This window comes from Sprattus sprattus (genome assembly GCF_963457725.1).
Source record: "Sprattus sprattus genome assembly, chromosome: 13".
In the NCBI taxonomy this organism is placed as follows: Eukaryota; Metazoa; Chordata; class Actinopteri; order Clupeiformes; family Clupeidae; genus Sprattus; species Sprattus sprattus.
In genome coordinates, this window is record NC_137911.1 from 5859918 (window position 1) to 5876516 (window position 16599).

Below are 16599 nucleotides of genomic sequence, written 5' to 3' on the forward strand. Positions count from 1 at the left end.
TCACACATATGATTCTCGGGTGTGTATTAGTTCTTCAAAGAGAGGCTGGCTACATCGACGCACCACCTTCTTAGTAGGGGCTTTGTAAATAGACTCCGATACGGACCTTGTCCTGCACACCGTTGCAGGCATAGCTGGAATGACTCTGTCTGGTCCATTATTAACATTACTGGTGACAATGTCATTTAGGAAGGTATGTGATTGGTCTGTGGGGTGTGTATTCAGGCCTGTGTCACAGAGGCGCCATCCGTCCTGTACAGTCATTGAGTGGTGTTCAGGCACAGAGCAGGGAAATGGGCTGCTCTGGGTTGCCTGTTCATAGGAGGGTGGCAGGCCAGGGATCCTGCTGTCCACCTGCTGGAACACTTCAGCGGCGGAGAGAACCGGTGGTCTGCGCAAGAACTCTGTGTCCTCTGGGAGGGTGTTACTTTGGAGCAATGTCGTCTCTTTTCTGGCCAAGCGGCTGGAGCCCCCACGCCTGAGGACGGCACGGTTCTGGGAGGCTGTGTAGCGCAGTGACTGGGAGCGCCTCTGGGTGGTGGGCTCCTGGCATTCCTGATACTCCCAGTGTTGATGGAAGGAAGAGGTAGGGGCCAGTTCACACTGAAGGCTCCTCCTCCGGCAGGAGGGCGTGGCTAGGGGTGAGCTGTCAAAGACGGAGCTCTCAGAGGCACTGGAGAATGCACTTTCCAGGGAGCAGGAGGAGCAACAGGGACAGCCCTCGGACGCAGAGGGGACACGATACTGTCCATGAGCCAAGCTGCAGTCCAGTGATGTCCTGTCCCTTTGCACTATGCATTCATCTGAGATCTGTTTCTTCAAAAGTATGCTCTGACAGTAGCATCTGTCACTCTCTGTCTTCAGCAGGGACTCTGTGTTACTCCTGATGAGAGTGGGTGGGACACTCATCTTCTGAGGCAGGGTGATGGCTGGCTCTGAGCATCTTCGGATGAAGGGCTTTGTGAAGGTGTTAAAGGTTTCCTTTGCTGGGGTGGAAGTTCCTAAAATCAGATTCTCATCGAATTTGCCGTTGGCAGAGAACACCAGGTGAACCACACTGCCCTTCTCTCCATCAGCATCGGTTTCATATGCAGAGTCATGCTGGAGTGGAGACAGAGGATCTAAGTGGTGCAAAAAAAAGGTGAATTAGAGATCACAGGTGTTTGACAGATGATCTTTTTGCTTTAAGTACTCAAAAAACAGTGTTTGTTTTAGGTACTACTTCAAGTGCTTATTTGTATAATTTCCATTACCTTGGAAGTCATTTAATTCCTCCTCATCTGAGTCACCAAGGAGGTGCAAAATCCTCTCGCCAAACACTTCACAATAATTGTCAATGAGAAACTCGGTGAGGTATGTGACCTAAAAACAAAACAAAGATTTCTCAAAAAATAAGAAAATCATTCATAACAGAGACTGTTTCCACTTCTTGGAACTTGGAGCTATTTCTTTTTTCATACTGAAAATAGGCCAGTATGAGCACGGGACAGAAATTATTTGGTTTCACTTTTTTTGATGAGAAACTTCCCCATGTAGTCAGACTGCTTCTCTTTAACTCTGCCCACCAACAAAAATAAAACTCAAGTACTCCAGAGAAAATTACTCACCTTTTCAATCGCTTGAACGTGGTCAACCTGGAGAAGGTTGGGTGCAATGCAGACAGCAAGATTTCTGGGGTTCATTTTGTTTAGTTCTGCATTCTGGCTTATGTGATAAAGCATGAAGACTAGGTGCCTCAGGAGGAGGATGTTCTGCTCTGGTAGCTCTTTAATCACCCTAGGAAATCAAACACATAAACCTTAAAGTTCTGTCACAGGTCTGTGCAAAATGCCCAAGGATACATACAGTATGTTCAAATATTATTCTATTACTCCTACTCGTACTATTGCTAATTACTCACTTTTCCAGCTCTCTGCATCTCTCGGCAATACTGTTGGTCGCCACTGCAGTCATCCAGGATTGGTAGAGCTCCTCAATCAGTAAACCACCAGGGATTTCTCTTACAAAGTCCTTCAGTTCAAGTCAGAAAGTGGGCAGATTAGCTTTTAAGCTATTGCTTCTTTGACAGTTAATGATTAAGAGACTCATGTGTCTTGTCCTAGTCTTACCTTGAGAAGGGCAGCCAGCAGCAAGACTGGTTTTTCACTTAAGTCCACTTCTGCTCCACTGTTCAGCTGCTCCTTAATCTCTCTGATGATCCTGGCATTCCCTGGTCTCCTAAACACCCCCTCTGTGTCAGGGCCATTCTTACACAGAAGCATCAGGATCTCCTACAGAAGAACATCAGACACAATTACCTCCTACTTCAAAGAATAAGACAATATGGTACTGTAATAGAATTAACATGGTAGTTGTTAGGATGATTCATAAATAGTGTGTGTGTGGGTATGCTGGAAGACAAGAGAGAGGCAAACAATACTCACTGTTATAGGTTTTGGAAGTGTGTTTTTATCAACGAAGACATGGGAAAGTGGTTGTCCAAACAGAGCTGACTTGGGTTGGACACCTTTCTTTTGAATCTTCCTGAACACGCTCCGCCATCGCCTTTGACTGATATTCTCTGTTAAGGGAAAGGACACTGAGGTCATTAAATTGTCTATGGATATAGACAAATATAAAAAGTGTGAGAACTAGCAATGACTAGCCATTCATAATGCAGTATGTATTCTTAATGTAAACAGCACTGGCCTTTCACCTAAGAGACTTCAAAGGCTTTTATTGGTCTTACCATTCACAGAAACATTTCCAGTTGTTGTTTTGTGTGACTTTCCAAGGAACGTGTGTTCGAACTTCACATCTCCCTAGGAAAAACAAAAACATTTTAATGTGGTAACCCCACAACATGCCAAGAATGGCCCTTCCCTGAAATTGGTCATCTGCATCAGTTCATAAACACTGAGGTATAAATAGTACAGTATCCATATCCTTCCTACAACACAATGCTGCCAATTAGAATCAACATTGTACAACAGTACCATCCACTAACACAGGGATGGTAATTAAAAGGGCTATTTATATCAACTGGAATCTGTTCTAAATAACATTGATGAGTTTATCTGTCATTGACTATGAAGTCAGGTTCAAGGTCTCCCCAGAAACTTTTTAAATTCAAGATTTGTATGTTGGAACTGTCTTTGCATGAGGGGTCTGTCTCTTGAAGATAAAAGAATACTTACTGTTGTGGGCAAGATGATGAATGAGTCCATGCTACCCTCAGGAAGACTTTTAGACTGTGTGAAGTAAACATGCAAACAATCAGAATGGTCATCTTGTCAGAAAACTAAATAAACCCTTTGAAATGTGTTAACTAAATTACTTGATGGAATCATTAGACAATAGAAATGGGAGATAGCTCAGAAGTGTTCACCTACCACGTGATTGCTTAACACCTTCATGAGTATGTCTTCAGATGGTAACAAAGATTATCTGGGGTGCTTAGGATATCACTGTAAAAGATGACATTTGTTAAACCTTAAACGTTAACTTAGTAGTTCTTCAGGTTCAAATGTGACTTAACTGTATTAACAGTTAGTACAGATAGAGCCACATACACCATCATAGATCAAATCTCGCTTCATTAATAAGTGTAAACAACAACCCATGTCGTCATAAACAAACTAGCCCGACAGATAGAATACAAAAAGTAATTCCTGAAGCATGATTCTTACCTGTGGATTCATCTAGTTGTATTTACTCTTTATCACAACACAGTCACAACAGTCACAAGACGGGCTAGTAGCATCGATCTACTACAGGAGAGGCAGACAGACTAACCTGAAACAGCCCACAGCAGCTCACAACATTGCTGTGGGCTGGAAAGGGGGAAATTATGATGTGCAATGGAGACAGGAAGCAGCATCATGGACACCCACTGAGAACACCCCCTCAAACCATATAAGGGTTGACAGCGTCAGCAGTGGGTGGAAAGTGATAAATGTAAAACACATTCTGCTCTGGTTGACCTTATGTGACAAAGGTTAGATGAAGATTTTTTTTGTGACTGCAGGTTTAATATTTTATGTTAATATTAATATTACTCTACAAAGAAGATGTGACTTAACATGTAACATAAAGTCTAACAAGATAACAGAAGTGTAAAAGTGTAATACAGGAGTTCTATTTATATATTTTAGTTCCTCAAATCTTCCCCCAGAATGTTACATTTGTCCTGAAAGGTGTGGTTTTCCATTGTTGGTGTAATGCAGATCAATAGATAGATTTCTCTATCTTAACTATGCATTCCCACATGCAAAATGTCTGTAAAAAAAACATAGGAATCAAACTTGCCATGTACTTGCATGATAAATCTGTGGTGAAGAGAAGGGCATAATGCCCTTCATCATGCAAGGTAGGTCATATGTAAAACATGTATTCTGTTTATGTTACTGTACATGAAAGGCCCATAATAATGTGTGCCAACACAATTATCTTATATACCATATAAAAATGAGCATATGAATTTTACATGACTTTCATTTTAGTGATACTCATCTCTGATTGTCATTTCAAACTTTTTGTTTGATATTTACTGTCTTCTGATTTACTGTCATTGCACAAAGACATGAGGTTTATGGTAATCACTAACAGTTGAATTGTCTTCAGAAAAAAGACTCATCCTGAGAGTCAACTTCTGAGAAAAGAATATTATACTTATTGACTAACAGTGCTCACTTCAACATCCATCAACCCACGTGGATGTCCATTCTGCTTACAATAAACACAATCAGCCCAGGAAGGGGCCAAATGAGTGGGGAAATGTGTGCCTTAGCTTATCCTCCTACTGTTTACTGTTGGTTTGTAGTGCGAGAATGTGTGCCTTTGCCTATCTTCCTACTGTTCACTGTTAGTTTATAAGGTCAAATTCTTCGCCTTACACCTTGTTTGATGTTGGGCAGTAAAGGCGGTTTAAAGTAGGAGGAATTTCCGATGCCCAAGATGTGCTGTGAGACCAGTTTTGTCCCACCCAAAACCTTTCAACTCAGCAGTTATTTTAAAAAGTATTTTCTGTTGTGATATTGGCATTCAAGTCCTAATACAAGTATTTTAAATACAGAATGAAATGAAGATGCAATAAGATCTGTAGCCTCCCTTATGATTAAATACATTCTTCAGTTAAATGTTCAAACATGCATTTGCTGTAAAGAAGCAGAAACCTCCTCTGAATGACACTGCCAACACTCCCAACAAAACAAATGACATGGGACTGATTTATCAAATTAAATTTTAATCATCTTGTTCGTATAAATAAAAAAATAAAAAAATAATAGACAGATACCAAAAGAAGTTCACAGGTGTTTCTGCCACTCCCCACGCTAAGGGGGTGATCTGGAAAAGCCCACCAGGGGAAAAAACCCACATGCATCATCTAACCAGTGTGTGGGGGGAGAGACCACCACAAGACTTTCACCCTCCACCTCCATAAACAAGTAAACAGATGCAAAGGACAGTTGGTCTGTAAAGGACAGAACTAAACTAGTTCATACTAGTTAACTAGATTATTAGACTAGATGTCTCATTGACATTCTGGAGTAATTGCCTCAGCTATTTGTCAGAGACCTATGTATTACCATCAGAGACAAATGGAGATAAAAGAGTAATGTGGATTTTTCAAGGTACAAAGAATGTCCTCTCAGTGTTAATCAGTTCTGAACTTATTGATTTCTTAAATGTTTCTTTGATTAAAATGTCTGGCAGAGGGAACACACAGACACACTCACAAAGTACCCTTTGTCATTTCCCTTCCCACAACGATACTGCCCCTACTGGCCATCTAAAGTTCTGGGACATCAAACACACAGACATAATAACCACTGCACTCATATGACACAAATCCAAACCCTGATTTGACACAATGTTTTTACTTTGATGGTAACTCTGTGAAATCACACAATCATATAATTTAATCATAACTCATCGTTTAAAGTGAAATGAGGCTGGTCTTCTGGTTTGAAGTCCTTTTTGGGGCTGCCATCTTCATTGAGCATTCGTCGTGCTGTGTAGCCCACAATGGGATACTTAGCTTTGTAGGTTCCAGTAAATATACGGTCCAGAGACTCTAGCTGTTCCTTTGTCAGACCAATCTGACAGAAAGTGAAAGGCACACAAAGAGAGTGAGTGTATTTGAAAAACAACTCCCCAGTAAAAGGAGACCTTTAATACAAGGAAAAATGCCTTAGCAAAGGTATGGAGACAGAGTGCAATTATGTCCCTCCCACTACAGAGGGGAAAACAATCGATTCCTCTTGATTGACATTGCACTGCGTAAAAGTGCCTCTTTGTCATTTCTGACTTTTAAACAAAAAACTGAAACGTGTGTCTAAAAACTGATGTGTGACAGGGTGCACTACAACAACTACAACAACTGTAAAAAAAAAAACAGAACTTAGTTTTTATAAGCTGCCAAACTAAAAAACTGAGCCTCTAAGGAGACAAAAGTGGACACAGGCAAGAAGACGTGAGGCTTCAGCAGGAAGGAAAGGGGGAAATGTTTGCTGGTGGTTTGTGACTCGAGTTCTACAAATACATGTGAGCCCTCTAACGGGTTTGTGCCAATCAACATCACCCTGAGAAAAGACTTATCAACCTCACCCATCCAATCAGTTGATAGTGCCTGCCCTATATCTCACCCAACAACCTGTTCCTGGAGTACTTATTCAGCGCCTTGCTGGGCTAGCTGGTACAAAAGGTTAGAGGGCTTGCATGTATTTGTAGAACTGGGGTTACATGCCCAGTAACTAATGTGCTACTTCACATATGCTCTACCCTCTAACAGCTTCGGTTGTGGCAAAAGCAGAAGAGTCACAGCAAATAGTAACTGGCCTCAGAGCAGAGACCAGACACTGATCGGACAGATATAACCTGTGTGTCCTGACAAGAAAACAGGGAGACGTGCACACTTAACTTATGCACATGACCCTCAGTCAGTGCTGAAACTTAGAGAAGAGAAACACAAGGGCAGTGATTAAACAGTGCCACAGTTTGCTGCCAAACCAGGGACCGTTCATGACAAGCAAGCAGTAGCCGACACAGGGCAGGTGCTATCCCCTGATTGGCCGGACAGGGTTGAGAAGTCTTTCTTCTGGGTGATGCTGCCTACAGCAGGGGGGATTGGCACAAGTGAAGCTGTTCAAGAGCGGAACATGTATGAAGTAGAACTGTGGCATCCGTATGCCCACGTGTGCAGCATGCATTTTGTCACTGGAAGTCAAATAGGCTACTATATTTTAGTTAAGTTAAAGCTTTTTCACTGTGTGTAACTTGTGTTATAGTGGAATGTGGATGAAGCATGTTTGCAAGTGCCTTTAGTATAACAGCTAACTATCCACTTTTGTATCCACTTTTGTTTCCATAATGTTTTTTTTTTTTGTTCAGCAGCTTATAAAAACTCAGTTCTAGGTTATTTACCTTGTTAGTAGTGCATCCCACCACACAGCAGCTTTTCCCCTCTAACGGGCATGGTTTTATGCACTCTCTCTATATAGTAACAGGCTCAATGAGTAGCAGCTTACAGTGTCATGAGTCAAGTCCTCTGGATCAAGGGACATCTTGGCAACAGCCCTTGTAGAGTCTTTCCCCACCAAGGCATTGTACGGTGCACCCTTGCCATAAAACTCTACACAAGGGCAAAGTTTAATTATTTCAGTTGAAGCAATACAACACAGATAATGATTCTTTCCATGTGATTAAAATAGCCTACCCTCTACTTCAGTCCTAGAAAGTATGAAACATTTCTGAAAACTGCTGAAATATTACCAAAAACACAATTTCCAGGAATCTCTAATCAGTTCACAAACTTTGTAGGACTAGTGAATAAGAACCTGATGACATTGTTCATTCTTTTGAGATGTTGAGCACAGCACAATTTACACACAGCACGATTCTTAACCAATATAGATTTTTTCATATTCAGCATATGCCACGATTCCCTAGTCATATTCAGCGAATTGCTCTTCACAGTCCACTCGATGTTCATTCTGTGCCCACACAAAATATCTGGTGTTTGCAGCCTTGCACTATCGCTGTTACTGGGAAACATTCTGGCTTGGACATAAAGGCTTTCGCCTTCGCGGACGTATCATTAATAGCCTACGTGCGGGGAGAATTTTGTGTTATAGCAAGGTCTCTGGTTAGAGGCTTCTTCACTCTGGACAAAAATTAGGCAACATAAGATTCCTTTAACTTAAACCTCCTCTTACCCAGCCCCTATGCATTAGCCTATGTAACAAACACATGGGAATCTCTCACAGATAACGTTCATACTGCTCTCATAAACAATAGACTTTAGGCTACCTTTTCCTTTAGTAACATCGAACACTACTCCTTTTATCGCCATGTAAACAGGCTGCCCATCCTGTGAAGAAAAAATGTAACGTCAAATACATTCATTCATATTCGAAATGTATGTTAGCTGATGTAACAACAGCAACAGCTTCTTCTTTACCCGACTTCCATCGTAAATCTCCAACTCTTCTTCGGTTATCAGCCGCACGGGCTTCGAGACGGGTTTTGCTCTTAATTTTTTGTCACTTGCTAAACTAACAAGTAAAACTGCCGAGAACAAGACACACATTTGTGTACACTGCATTTCAACTTAAATGCAAAACTCATAAGTGAATAAATTGCTACTTAAAACGAATACGCTCTCCCAATGTTTCCTGCTTCCTAAAGCAATCAGTCTCAATAGCGCCTCCAGCTGATTTAAGGTCGCACATAAAGCAATAGATTCAGACAACCACTTTAAATTTAATCCGAAAGACTGCCCATAGTGTGTCAGCTATTAATGGGACCTGGAACAATTACAGGAGGGACTTTAGTCTTACTAAAGAGCATGAGAGATATAGATAGCTAGATTAAGGATACAAGGCCTTGACCAGGCCGAAATATGTGGCAATGACATAGCGTAGGCTACCCGCGGCTTCAGTTGGCTGTTTGAGATTTTTTAACATCGGTTTTCCCAATCTGTTCATAAAATGGAAACGGCCCAGCCTAAACCCTTGTATATGATTACCGCTACAAACATAGCCTATGTTGAATGGAGAATGTATTATAGACCAAATCTGAAAAACATTTACAAGTTAACACAGGCCCGGGAATAATTTGTAAAAGAGAAACCAGTAACCTGTGACAGAGACGTGTGATCAGACGACGAATAGGGACACCCAACCCTACGTCAGTGCATCCAATAGTTCCCTAGGTGTGATGTCACATTTCAGTCACCCAAGGAAGCAGGATCCTCGTGAAAACTTTCTGGATCGGATTGTCCTTACCTGACTTCCACGAAAGTCAACGTTGTTTTAAGCCATGGCACCACAATGCCAATGCGAAATGCATACTTTATCCTGTAGTGTGCTATAGTTACAGTTTAACGAAAAAATATCACCGAGGCTGTCTTTAGTAGGACTATTATGCTACAATGCTTAGAAGAGAAACATCTCGGTCCTATCAAGAGGTAAGTTTAAGTGGACGTTCGTCTTAGTAGGCCTACTTTTGTCTAGATTAAAGTCTCACAGTATTGACATTATTATATCGCCAAAAATGTTTTGTTTTCAAGTTGGAAAGGATTAAGGCATGCCTTAAATTCGGTGTTTTTTTTTTTCAAATGAACGCGAAGGTCTGTCATGTGATGCAGCAGCTGACACACGCTAACTAGCTGCCAACAGTCCTTCATAATTGCTTGTTACTTTAAGAGCACTTATTGATTTGTGTCTTTTAAACACTTACTTTTAGATCTTTAATGGCAATTTTCCCAGTCTATCTACACTTACAATAAGTCTATAGTAGTTCAGGTACAGTAACATTTACAGTTGTTAAACATTATAAAATGTAACATTTGGAAATGGACATGATGAATGCTACCCACTGAGGTGAGCCTTTGATACGGTAGGCCTAGGTTATCACAGGTTGCGGTTGCCTTTGCTATTTTGTGTTAGATAAGTGAATAGGAACACACTTACCATAGGAAAACCTGTTGTTTTTCACAGTTCAGTGATGATGATGGTGCAGAGCCCTCAGAAGCTTATCAGAATTGTGCAGAAGACAAGGAGGGATCTGAGTCCAACGGGTCTGCTGCTCTGCCTGGTCCGTAGGCCTTTATCTGCTTCAAATCTTTGCTAGTTTTCCTTTACGTTTTCTTGTACATTTGTATTTGCAAGCAACAAATAAATGATTAATTGCATGTTTATCCATTAAATTGGATCCTGATATTCCGACTTCACTTACATTTTACAGAGGATGATCCAACTGAGACCAACCCCTTATTGGCATTCGACAAGGCTTGTCTGAAGAGTGTTTTTTCAGTCGTTCTTATCCTTATATACCTCTCTCTGACAGCAGGTGCAGCGTTTCTAGTCTATCAAACAATATCTGATTTCATGGAGAAACTTAACCATCCTGTTATGTCAGTCAGATACAAAGAGGTAGATGAATTTGACCCCCCAGGTGGGTCTAAATATCCATTTCTACTAATTATAAATATATGTCTTTGTTAAATCTGAATGTCACTATAAAGGATGTTATTTTATTAACATAATTATTCTGTTTTACTCAGGTTTATATTGACATTTTAACTGTTTCTCTGCATATATTAACATATTGTCATTGTTCATATTTTATGTTGTACATAATACAGTACATGATAAACAGTAATATGGCTTCCTTCACTGATTTATTGTCATTAGGTATTGCCCTCTATCCTGGAAAGGCCAAGTTGATAAGCTGCAGGCATCACTACCATGACCACATTCCTCCACGGGTGTCTCTTGGGGAATTTGAGGAGGGGGATTGTGCAATGGAAGAGGTCATCTACACAGATCCTTACTCCAACTACACCAAGGTGAGAACTGGTGTCATGCTTTTCAAAATTCTCCAGTGGAGAGGACTGACTGTAAGTTGTACTTGTATGGTGTTTACTACAGAAACAAGCCTTGGTGGTCCAAGGCCCAACTGATGTCCAGGACCGGGAACTCATTTTTCTGCAGTTCAGTCGGAATGAAACCGAGGAGGATTTTAGTGCCATCAGTTACATGCTATTTGCCAAATACAATGACATGTCCTTGAGGTACAACAGAGATTTGACGCACTTTTGATTAATTGTTTATGTTGTAATAAGAGAAATATGTGTAATTCTGTTGGTAGATATTTTGTTACCATACATACATACTATATTTAGATTTTTGTGTATGTCTGTTCCAGCTTGGACAAGCAAAAGTTTATGAGGGACTGTGAAAGAAACTACTCCATGTGGACTTTCTCTGGAGGATTTCGGACCTGGGTCAAGATGTCTTTAGTCAAGACATCAGGGAGAAGAAATGAATCTGTGGAATTTCGCCAAGAGGTAATGTCCTGTTAAAGTTCCCTTGTGTTCCCTTCAAAAAATGCTATATCCCTAACTGTTAATGTTGCTTCCTTAAGTCCAGTGTTGTGAAGTACAATGACAGAAGACCAGTTGCAGAGAAAACAAATGAACTTTTCTTTGTCGTGTTCCAGTGGCGGGATCCGTTTATACAAGAAGTGAAAGCTGTAAGTAAAATTGCAACGGATAAGTCTTGAATTTAGAACACATTTTTTCAGACTAAAAGAGGTTTCCCCATTTTTCTACAGATAGTCACAGCAAACCCATGGAACACGTTTGCCATTCTTTGTGGAGTCTTCATGGCTCTTTTTAAAGCTGCTAACTTCGCAAAACTCACTGTTCACTGGATTAAGAAAATTCGCAAAAGACACCAGAAGGGCAGGAGAAGTAGAGAGCTAAACCAAATTAGCTGATTTGTTACCAGATAAAGGAACACAAAATGGCATATTGACTTCTTAGAACTTAATGAAGATACAATCATATCATCGATCAATCACCATTGAAAATTATTTTTATGTAATGTGAATATTTATTAATGATAAAACATTTATTTTGCATTTCATACCCAGTTTGGCATGTAAATATGGATTCTGGCAAATCCCATATTTATTCCATTCCATTACCTCACTGGTACAACATGACCGTCAATAAAAAAGTTGAATCTGTGAATGAATAGTATAAGTAGAATGAGTGTTCATTGATCATGCATAGAACTACTTCTGCTTTCACGGGCTGCTTTAACAAATGTTCAGATTATTAACAAGCAAAAAACTAAAAATGAATAGCTGCAACATAATGGATTGCCTGTTGATGTGACGATTATGTGTAAGATAAAGGGATAAAGGGAAGTGATACTGTCCTGAAAAACTGCTTGTGTATATGTTTCCTTTCAACACTGTTAATTAAAACCCATGTTGGATTTAAACAGCCAGTGTGATTTGTTTTGTTTTTGTTTGTATTGATAGTGTGTCCAACATTCTACCCCCTTGAAACAATAAAGGCATTCATACACCATGGCTCAAGTGAGAACAGACGATGAGGAGATTCCCGTCTTTGAGTAGGCTGATATCAGAGTAAGCCCTTGCCCCACTGATGTCCAATTATGTCTCAGGATTGTTTGGTTTGGTATGTAGAGCCATTTAACATAATCTGGTAGGTGTCCCTATACTTGGATTCCACGGTGTGTTGTGGCTGCGATTGCTGGCCAAAACAAGAAAGTGCTGTATTACAGCCTAATATTGCCTGGAATGGGAACACATGCTCCACCACTGCCAGTCACTGCTGCTGAATAACGAGCATGCCATTCCAAAAATCTCATTTAAGATGATGAAGTTTCACATGTGGGTCAAGTTTGAATCAAAAATGGAAACGGCTCCTGTGAAGGAGAGCCTACAAGAGTTGACCAGGAGTAAAAAAAAAAATTAAAAAAAATCATGGCAGACAGCCGTAGGAGCATCAATAAGCGGCCTCCATTTACAACAGTTCAAGTTGCAAGAAATGACAATGATGCCAAATTTCTATGCACTTCTCCACAAAATTAGAAGGAATAAGGATTGCTAATATACGTCAAACGCATAGAATTGTGGGTACGTTTGGCCAGTTTGCTGCTTGAAAACAATTGAAGTCCAAGCAGCAAGTAGCGAACTGGTCTAGTACGTATTGAACATACAGTAGCTGTAAGCGTTCAGTTAGCGGCTTCAAGCACTTCAAAATCACACCAAATGCAGCGAGAGAAATTAAACATTGTCGGGCCATACAGACTAAAATTAAATAAAGACGCAAAGACAAGGTATATCAAAAAACTCAAAGGAGTTGATCCCTATGAGCACAGCGACTGGTCCGGGGACATCAACCTGTTGCCCAATTTCCAGCATCCATATATCATGTCTATGCTCGCGACGACTTGTTTGTGCCGCGGATTCCCAAAATGCGTTGCGTTCATGACGTCACATTAGCAATCTCTCCCCCCATTCCAAAGGTCTTAAAATGCCTCCTTCCTTCCTTCCTTCCTTCCTTCCTATCAAGAGAGCAAGGAGTGTCCCATTGCTCTTAAACCTTCAGTTCCGCTTTTGTCCGACTCCTTGAAATACGTCACATAACGGTCGTTTTTCAAGAGAGGATCTGAGCTTCCTTGATGCCCTAATGGCGGCATTTATTACCCATAACTCTGTGCGCCATTCCCAACCGGAGATTTTCGTTTTATTTTGAAAACAATGGCGGACATAATGGTTACGGTGGCTATGATAGCAGAGTCAGAAGACCACAAGGCTACAGACCTTAAATGTACATATCAGCAGTAATTAAACAACTGTACTGATATTAAATGTACTAATAACATGCCATTCTCAAATTAAAGCCAGTGACATGAGTATTTTGGTGGTTATTCACGATGTATACCGACAGTTAGCATACCTAGCTAGCCTAGCTTGGTTGCATTACCATTGGTTCTGAATGGCAGTTATGCTAAGCAGCTGGCTATCCCCCCACCTGGGACTGTACAAAGGGCTATTTTACCACCCGGGAATAGCCCATTAGTGCACTTTTAATCGGACACTTTTCGCTTGACTAGCGGGGGCAATTATGCCGTGATTGATTAACAAAGAATTGTCTGAAATCGTTGGGGAGGTATACGTTAGCCATGTCGATGTCAGTAGCTTATTATGATTGCTCGCTTGCTAACAACGTGCTTGCTAACGCACAGAGTGACGGCACCACATACTGCAGTCTGACAGAGCGCGCTAGTGCGAGCAGATACGTACACACAGCGTGATGATGCCACATCCTCTCTGTTTAGAGTGTCCCGAATGTTGAAAATGAACGGTCTCTTGATCTCTCGTCACTGACTGGGCATCGAGGAGTCGAGGAGTCAAGAGAGCTCTCTTAGGTTCGGAACGCACGGCCAATACTCTTAGCCGTGGGGACTGGGATGGCATCCGTTTGAGAGCAGCGGTTATTCTCCAAACATTATAGGTCCCTGAAGACGTTATGTGTAATTTGTCAGCAGTGAAGAATAGGAAGAACTTGAAAAACAGTTAAGAGAGGAGGGAGAATCAGTCTGAATGTAATATTAATTTGTCACATTTTGAGGGCATAGGGCCTCTACATTTACATAAATAAATCGATTGTTGTTTTTTTAACCGATGTTAGAAACGATGCATCTTTTTTATGCCGGGGTCGTTCTGCACACATGCCGTAAAATACACCCCCACGAAAAACTAAAAGGTTATGCATTAATGCTAATGCTTTTGTTCCACGGGCTAGTCAGTCTAACCTGTAGACTAGTTTTACAAGTTTTATCAAAAGTAATGCTTGACAACGGCAATAATAGTCAGAGGTAGGTTACTACTTATGTTCCGTGTTAGCTAACGTTGGTTTCAACAGGTTAAGAAGAATGCACACCGATTTTAATTGCAATATCCTCAAGAGTGGTGCAGACACAGGTGCATTGCTACCATCCCCGACTGTCTGTCGCGGAGGTTTGCGCTCACTATTCTGTAAGTGGTTTCATGAATGAATATACAATGCACTTTGCTGATTGTCGGCTCAGTGAGAATGGCAGTTCGCCGTCGATAACGGATAGTTTTAAATCTGATATTGTTACGGGTTTTCAGATGTGAAACAGCCTTAGCATTCCCATGCAAATTTTACACCATCTCCTGCGGAATCCCTTGAAACACCCGGAAGTGAGAAACATTTTTGATAGGTAACTGCAGATTCGACGCAAATTGCATTTTACTGTCTATGGTCCAGAGCTCTGCGCCTGTTTAGCTTACCTTAGCTAGCAAATCCGAACTTTTCTTGGTTCGTGTGCTTAACTATAAGGAAAATACTTTGGAATAAATCGATGGACATGTGCTGTTGTACAGAGGTATTTCTTGATTATGCTTCCCCACTCCAGATAAAGTTGATAGAACATAAGTTGAACATCTGTTTATTGTAGCCATGCGAATCTGGTAACATTAGGCTAAGCTAGGGAGACCGTTAACGTTAGCTGGACGCTGAACTCTACATTTCATTGTAAATGTAATTAAATACGTTTAGGCAATCCTCTTCACAGCATATGTGACAACTGCAGCGTAAAAGCTAATTCACCTGCCTGATATTTTTTGGAAGGATTGCAATGCGCAACGTTACTCTAGCTACAGCTATCTTCTCTAGTGGTTATATAGCGTGATCTAGGTAGCCCGTAGCGCGAGAAAGTTGGGCGAGCCAGGTTTGCCAAGTTACACAATAATGTGAAACAATACAATTCAGAGTTCATTCTTTATTTGTAAGTATAAGTTCACTTGGTCTTGCCTTGTATAATTGACTTACATTAGCCTAACATAGCTATGATTGCAATTAGCATGATTGCGATTAACAATAAGTTATCTTGGCTAACGTTAGTTGTGCAATACTTGGTGCTATTGAAAGTTAATTCTTGTAAATGCTTGATTGCAGCATTTGCAGTACATCGTCGTGAAACATTTGTCGTCGTGTTTCGTCAAACAACCAAACGCTGTCCTGTGTTTGGCCAACTTTCGCTAGCTAGATAGCTAACCTTACAAAATAAACATCTGCCCGTGTTCTGAAATAGAGAATGCTCCGCGTTTATGGCGGGTCGCACAGTAAACTGCTGTTCATTACACTTCAGTGTTGCATTGCTATTAAAGCTATGGGGTTGTTTACTTAGGTAAATAAGCTAACCTCCACTTAAATATGACTCTGTTCATTGCCACAGTTGTCCTCTTGCAGAATGGTTGTCAGCCTGTAAAGGTCATTCAACTAGGCAGACAATGTGTTTGTAAACAAACCGATCCAGCCGGAGCGTAGATTGTATTTAGACACCTTTGCCCTCCCTTTCACAGGATTTAATATGCAATCCTCATAGTCAAACTGCATGCCCATAGCAAACGGAGTCCAGGGGGATGGAATTTTACATGCCACTGCTCTACTTGTACAGATTATCGAATGTAATACAACTCCTGTCATTGCACAGCACAGTGCCATTTGTGGGGTCAGCTGAGGAGTATTTCCTTTCAAAGTGTGTCAGTGGGCAGCAAGCCTACATGCAAGACGTTCCCTTTGGTGTTGGGAGGATGTTAGGCTGCAGGATCTCTCATCATTCCAGAGGGCCATAAATAACTGCCTTTGTCGTTGCTGGGTAGAGGCAGACTCATACTGTAAGCGTTGATTTAGTGCAGTTTTATGATCGAATATAATCATCAAGGTTTTTGCCATGCACTAGCTATATGATCACACATTTCACC

The 16599-nt window shown here is 41.0% G+C and overlaps 3 protein-coding genes across 3 annotated transcripts; 1 reads left to right on the plus strand and 2 right to left on the minus strand.

Annotated features, from left to right (window-relative positions):
- Positions 1-3556, minus strand: tagapa (T cell activation RhoGTPase activating protein a; the record flags this gene model as incomplete). Its single annotated transcript, XM_080849696.1, is given in 11 exon segments — positions 1-1121; positions 1254-1362; positions 1608-1776; positions 1901-2010; positions 2109-2270; positions 2424-2560; positions 2729-2801; positions 3177-3230; positions 3372-3415; positions 3418-3446; positions 3552-3556. Coding segments are annotated over 11 exon segments (2013 nt in total).
- Positions 3557-5763: 2207 nt separating this feature from the next.
- On the minus strand, positions 5764-8649 carry nenf (neudesin neurotrophic factor). The gene is made up of 4 exons (XM_080849666.1): positions 8441-8649; positions 8290-8350; positions 7509-7612; positions 5764-6080 (listed from the first exon to the last, which is right to left on the minus strand). The coding sequence occupies exons 1-4, from the start codon at positions 8582-8584 to the stop codon at positions 5904-5906; spliced, it is 486 nt and encodes a 161-aa protein (XP_080705792.1). The 5' UTR covers positions 8585-8649; the 3' UTR covers positions 5764-5903.
- A 612-nt stretch (positions 8650-9261) lies between these two features.
- On the plus strand, positions 9262-12037 carry pacc1 (proton activated chloride channel 1). Its single transcript, XM_080849550.1, has 8 exons — positions 9262-9448; positions 9981-10077; positions 10228-10437; positions 10677-10831; positions 10914-11056; positions 11191-11332; positions 11410-11517; positions 11599-12037. Exons 1-8 carry the CDS (start codon positions 9413-9415, stop codon positions 11761-11763), a joined length of 1056 nt encoding a protein of 351 aa, XP_080705676.1. The 5' UTR covers positions 9262-9412; the 3' UTR covers positions 11764-12037.
- Positions 12038-16599: the final 4562 nt, after the last annotated feature.

What these genes read in the sequence shown, in the direction of transcription:
- pacc1 (XM_080849550.1), top strand. Translation starts at nt 9,413, where the DNA reads ATGCTTAGAAGAGAAACATCTCGGTCCTATCAAGAG. An exon ending in CGGGTCTGCTGCTCTGCCTG is followed by an intron (nt 10,078 to 10,227) that starts GTCCGTAGGCCT and finishes TACATTTTACAG; the next exon opens with AGGATGATCCAACTGAGACC. An exon ending in AGATGAATTTGACCCCCCAG is followed by an intron (nt 10,438 to 10,676) that starts GTGGGTCTAAAT and finishes TATTGTCATTAG; the next exon opens with GTATTGCCCTCTATCCTGGA.
- nenf (XM_080849666.1), bottom strand. Translation starts at nt 8,584, where the DNA reads ATGCAGTGTACACAAATGTGTGTCTTGTTCTCGGCAGTTTTACTTGTT. An exon ending in AGATTTACGATGGAAGTCGG is followed by an intron (nt 8,351 to 8,440) that starts GTAAAGAAGAAG and finishes TTTTCTTCACAG; the next exon opens with GATGGGCAGCCTGTTTACAT. An exon ending in AGGACTTGACTCATGACACT is followed by an intron (nt 6,081 to 7,508) that starts GTAAGCTGCTAC and finishes ACTTTCTGTCAG; the next exon opens with ATTGGTCTGACAAAGGAACA.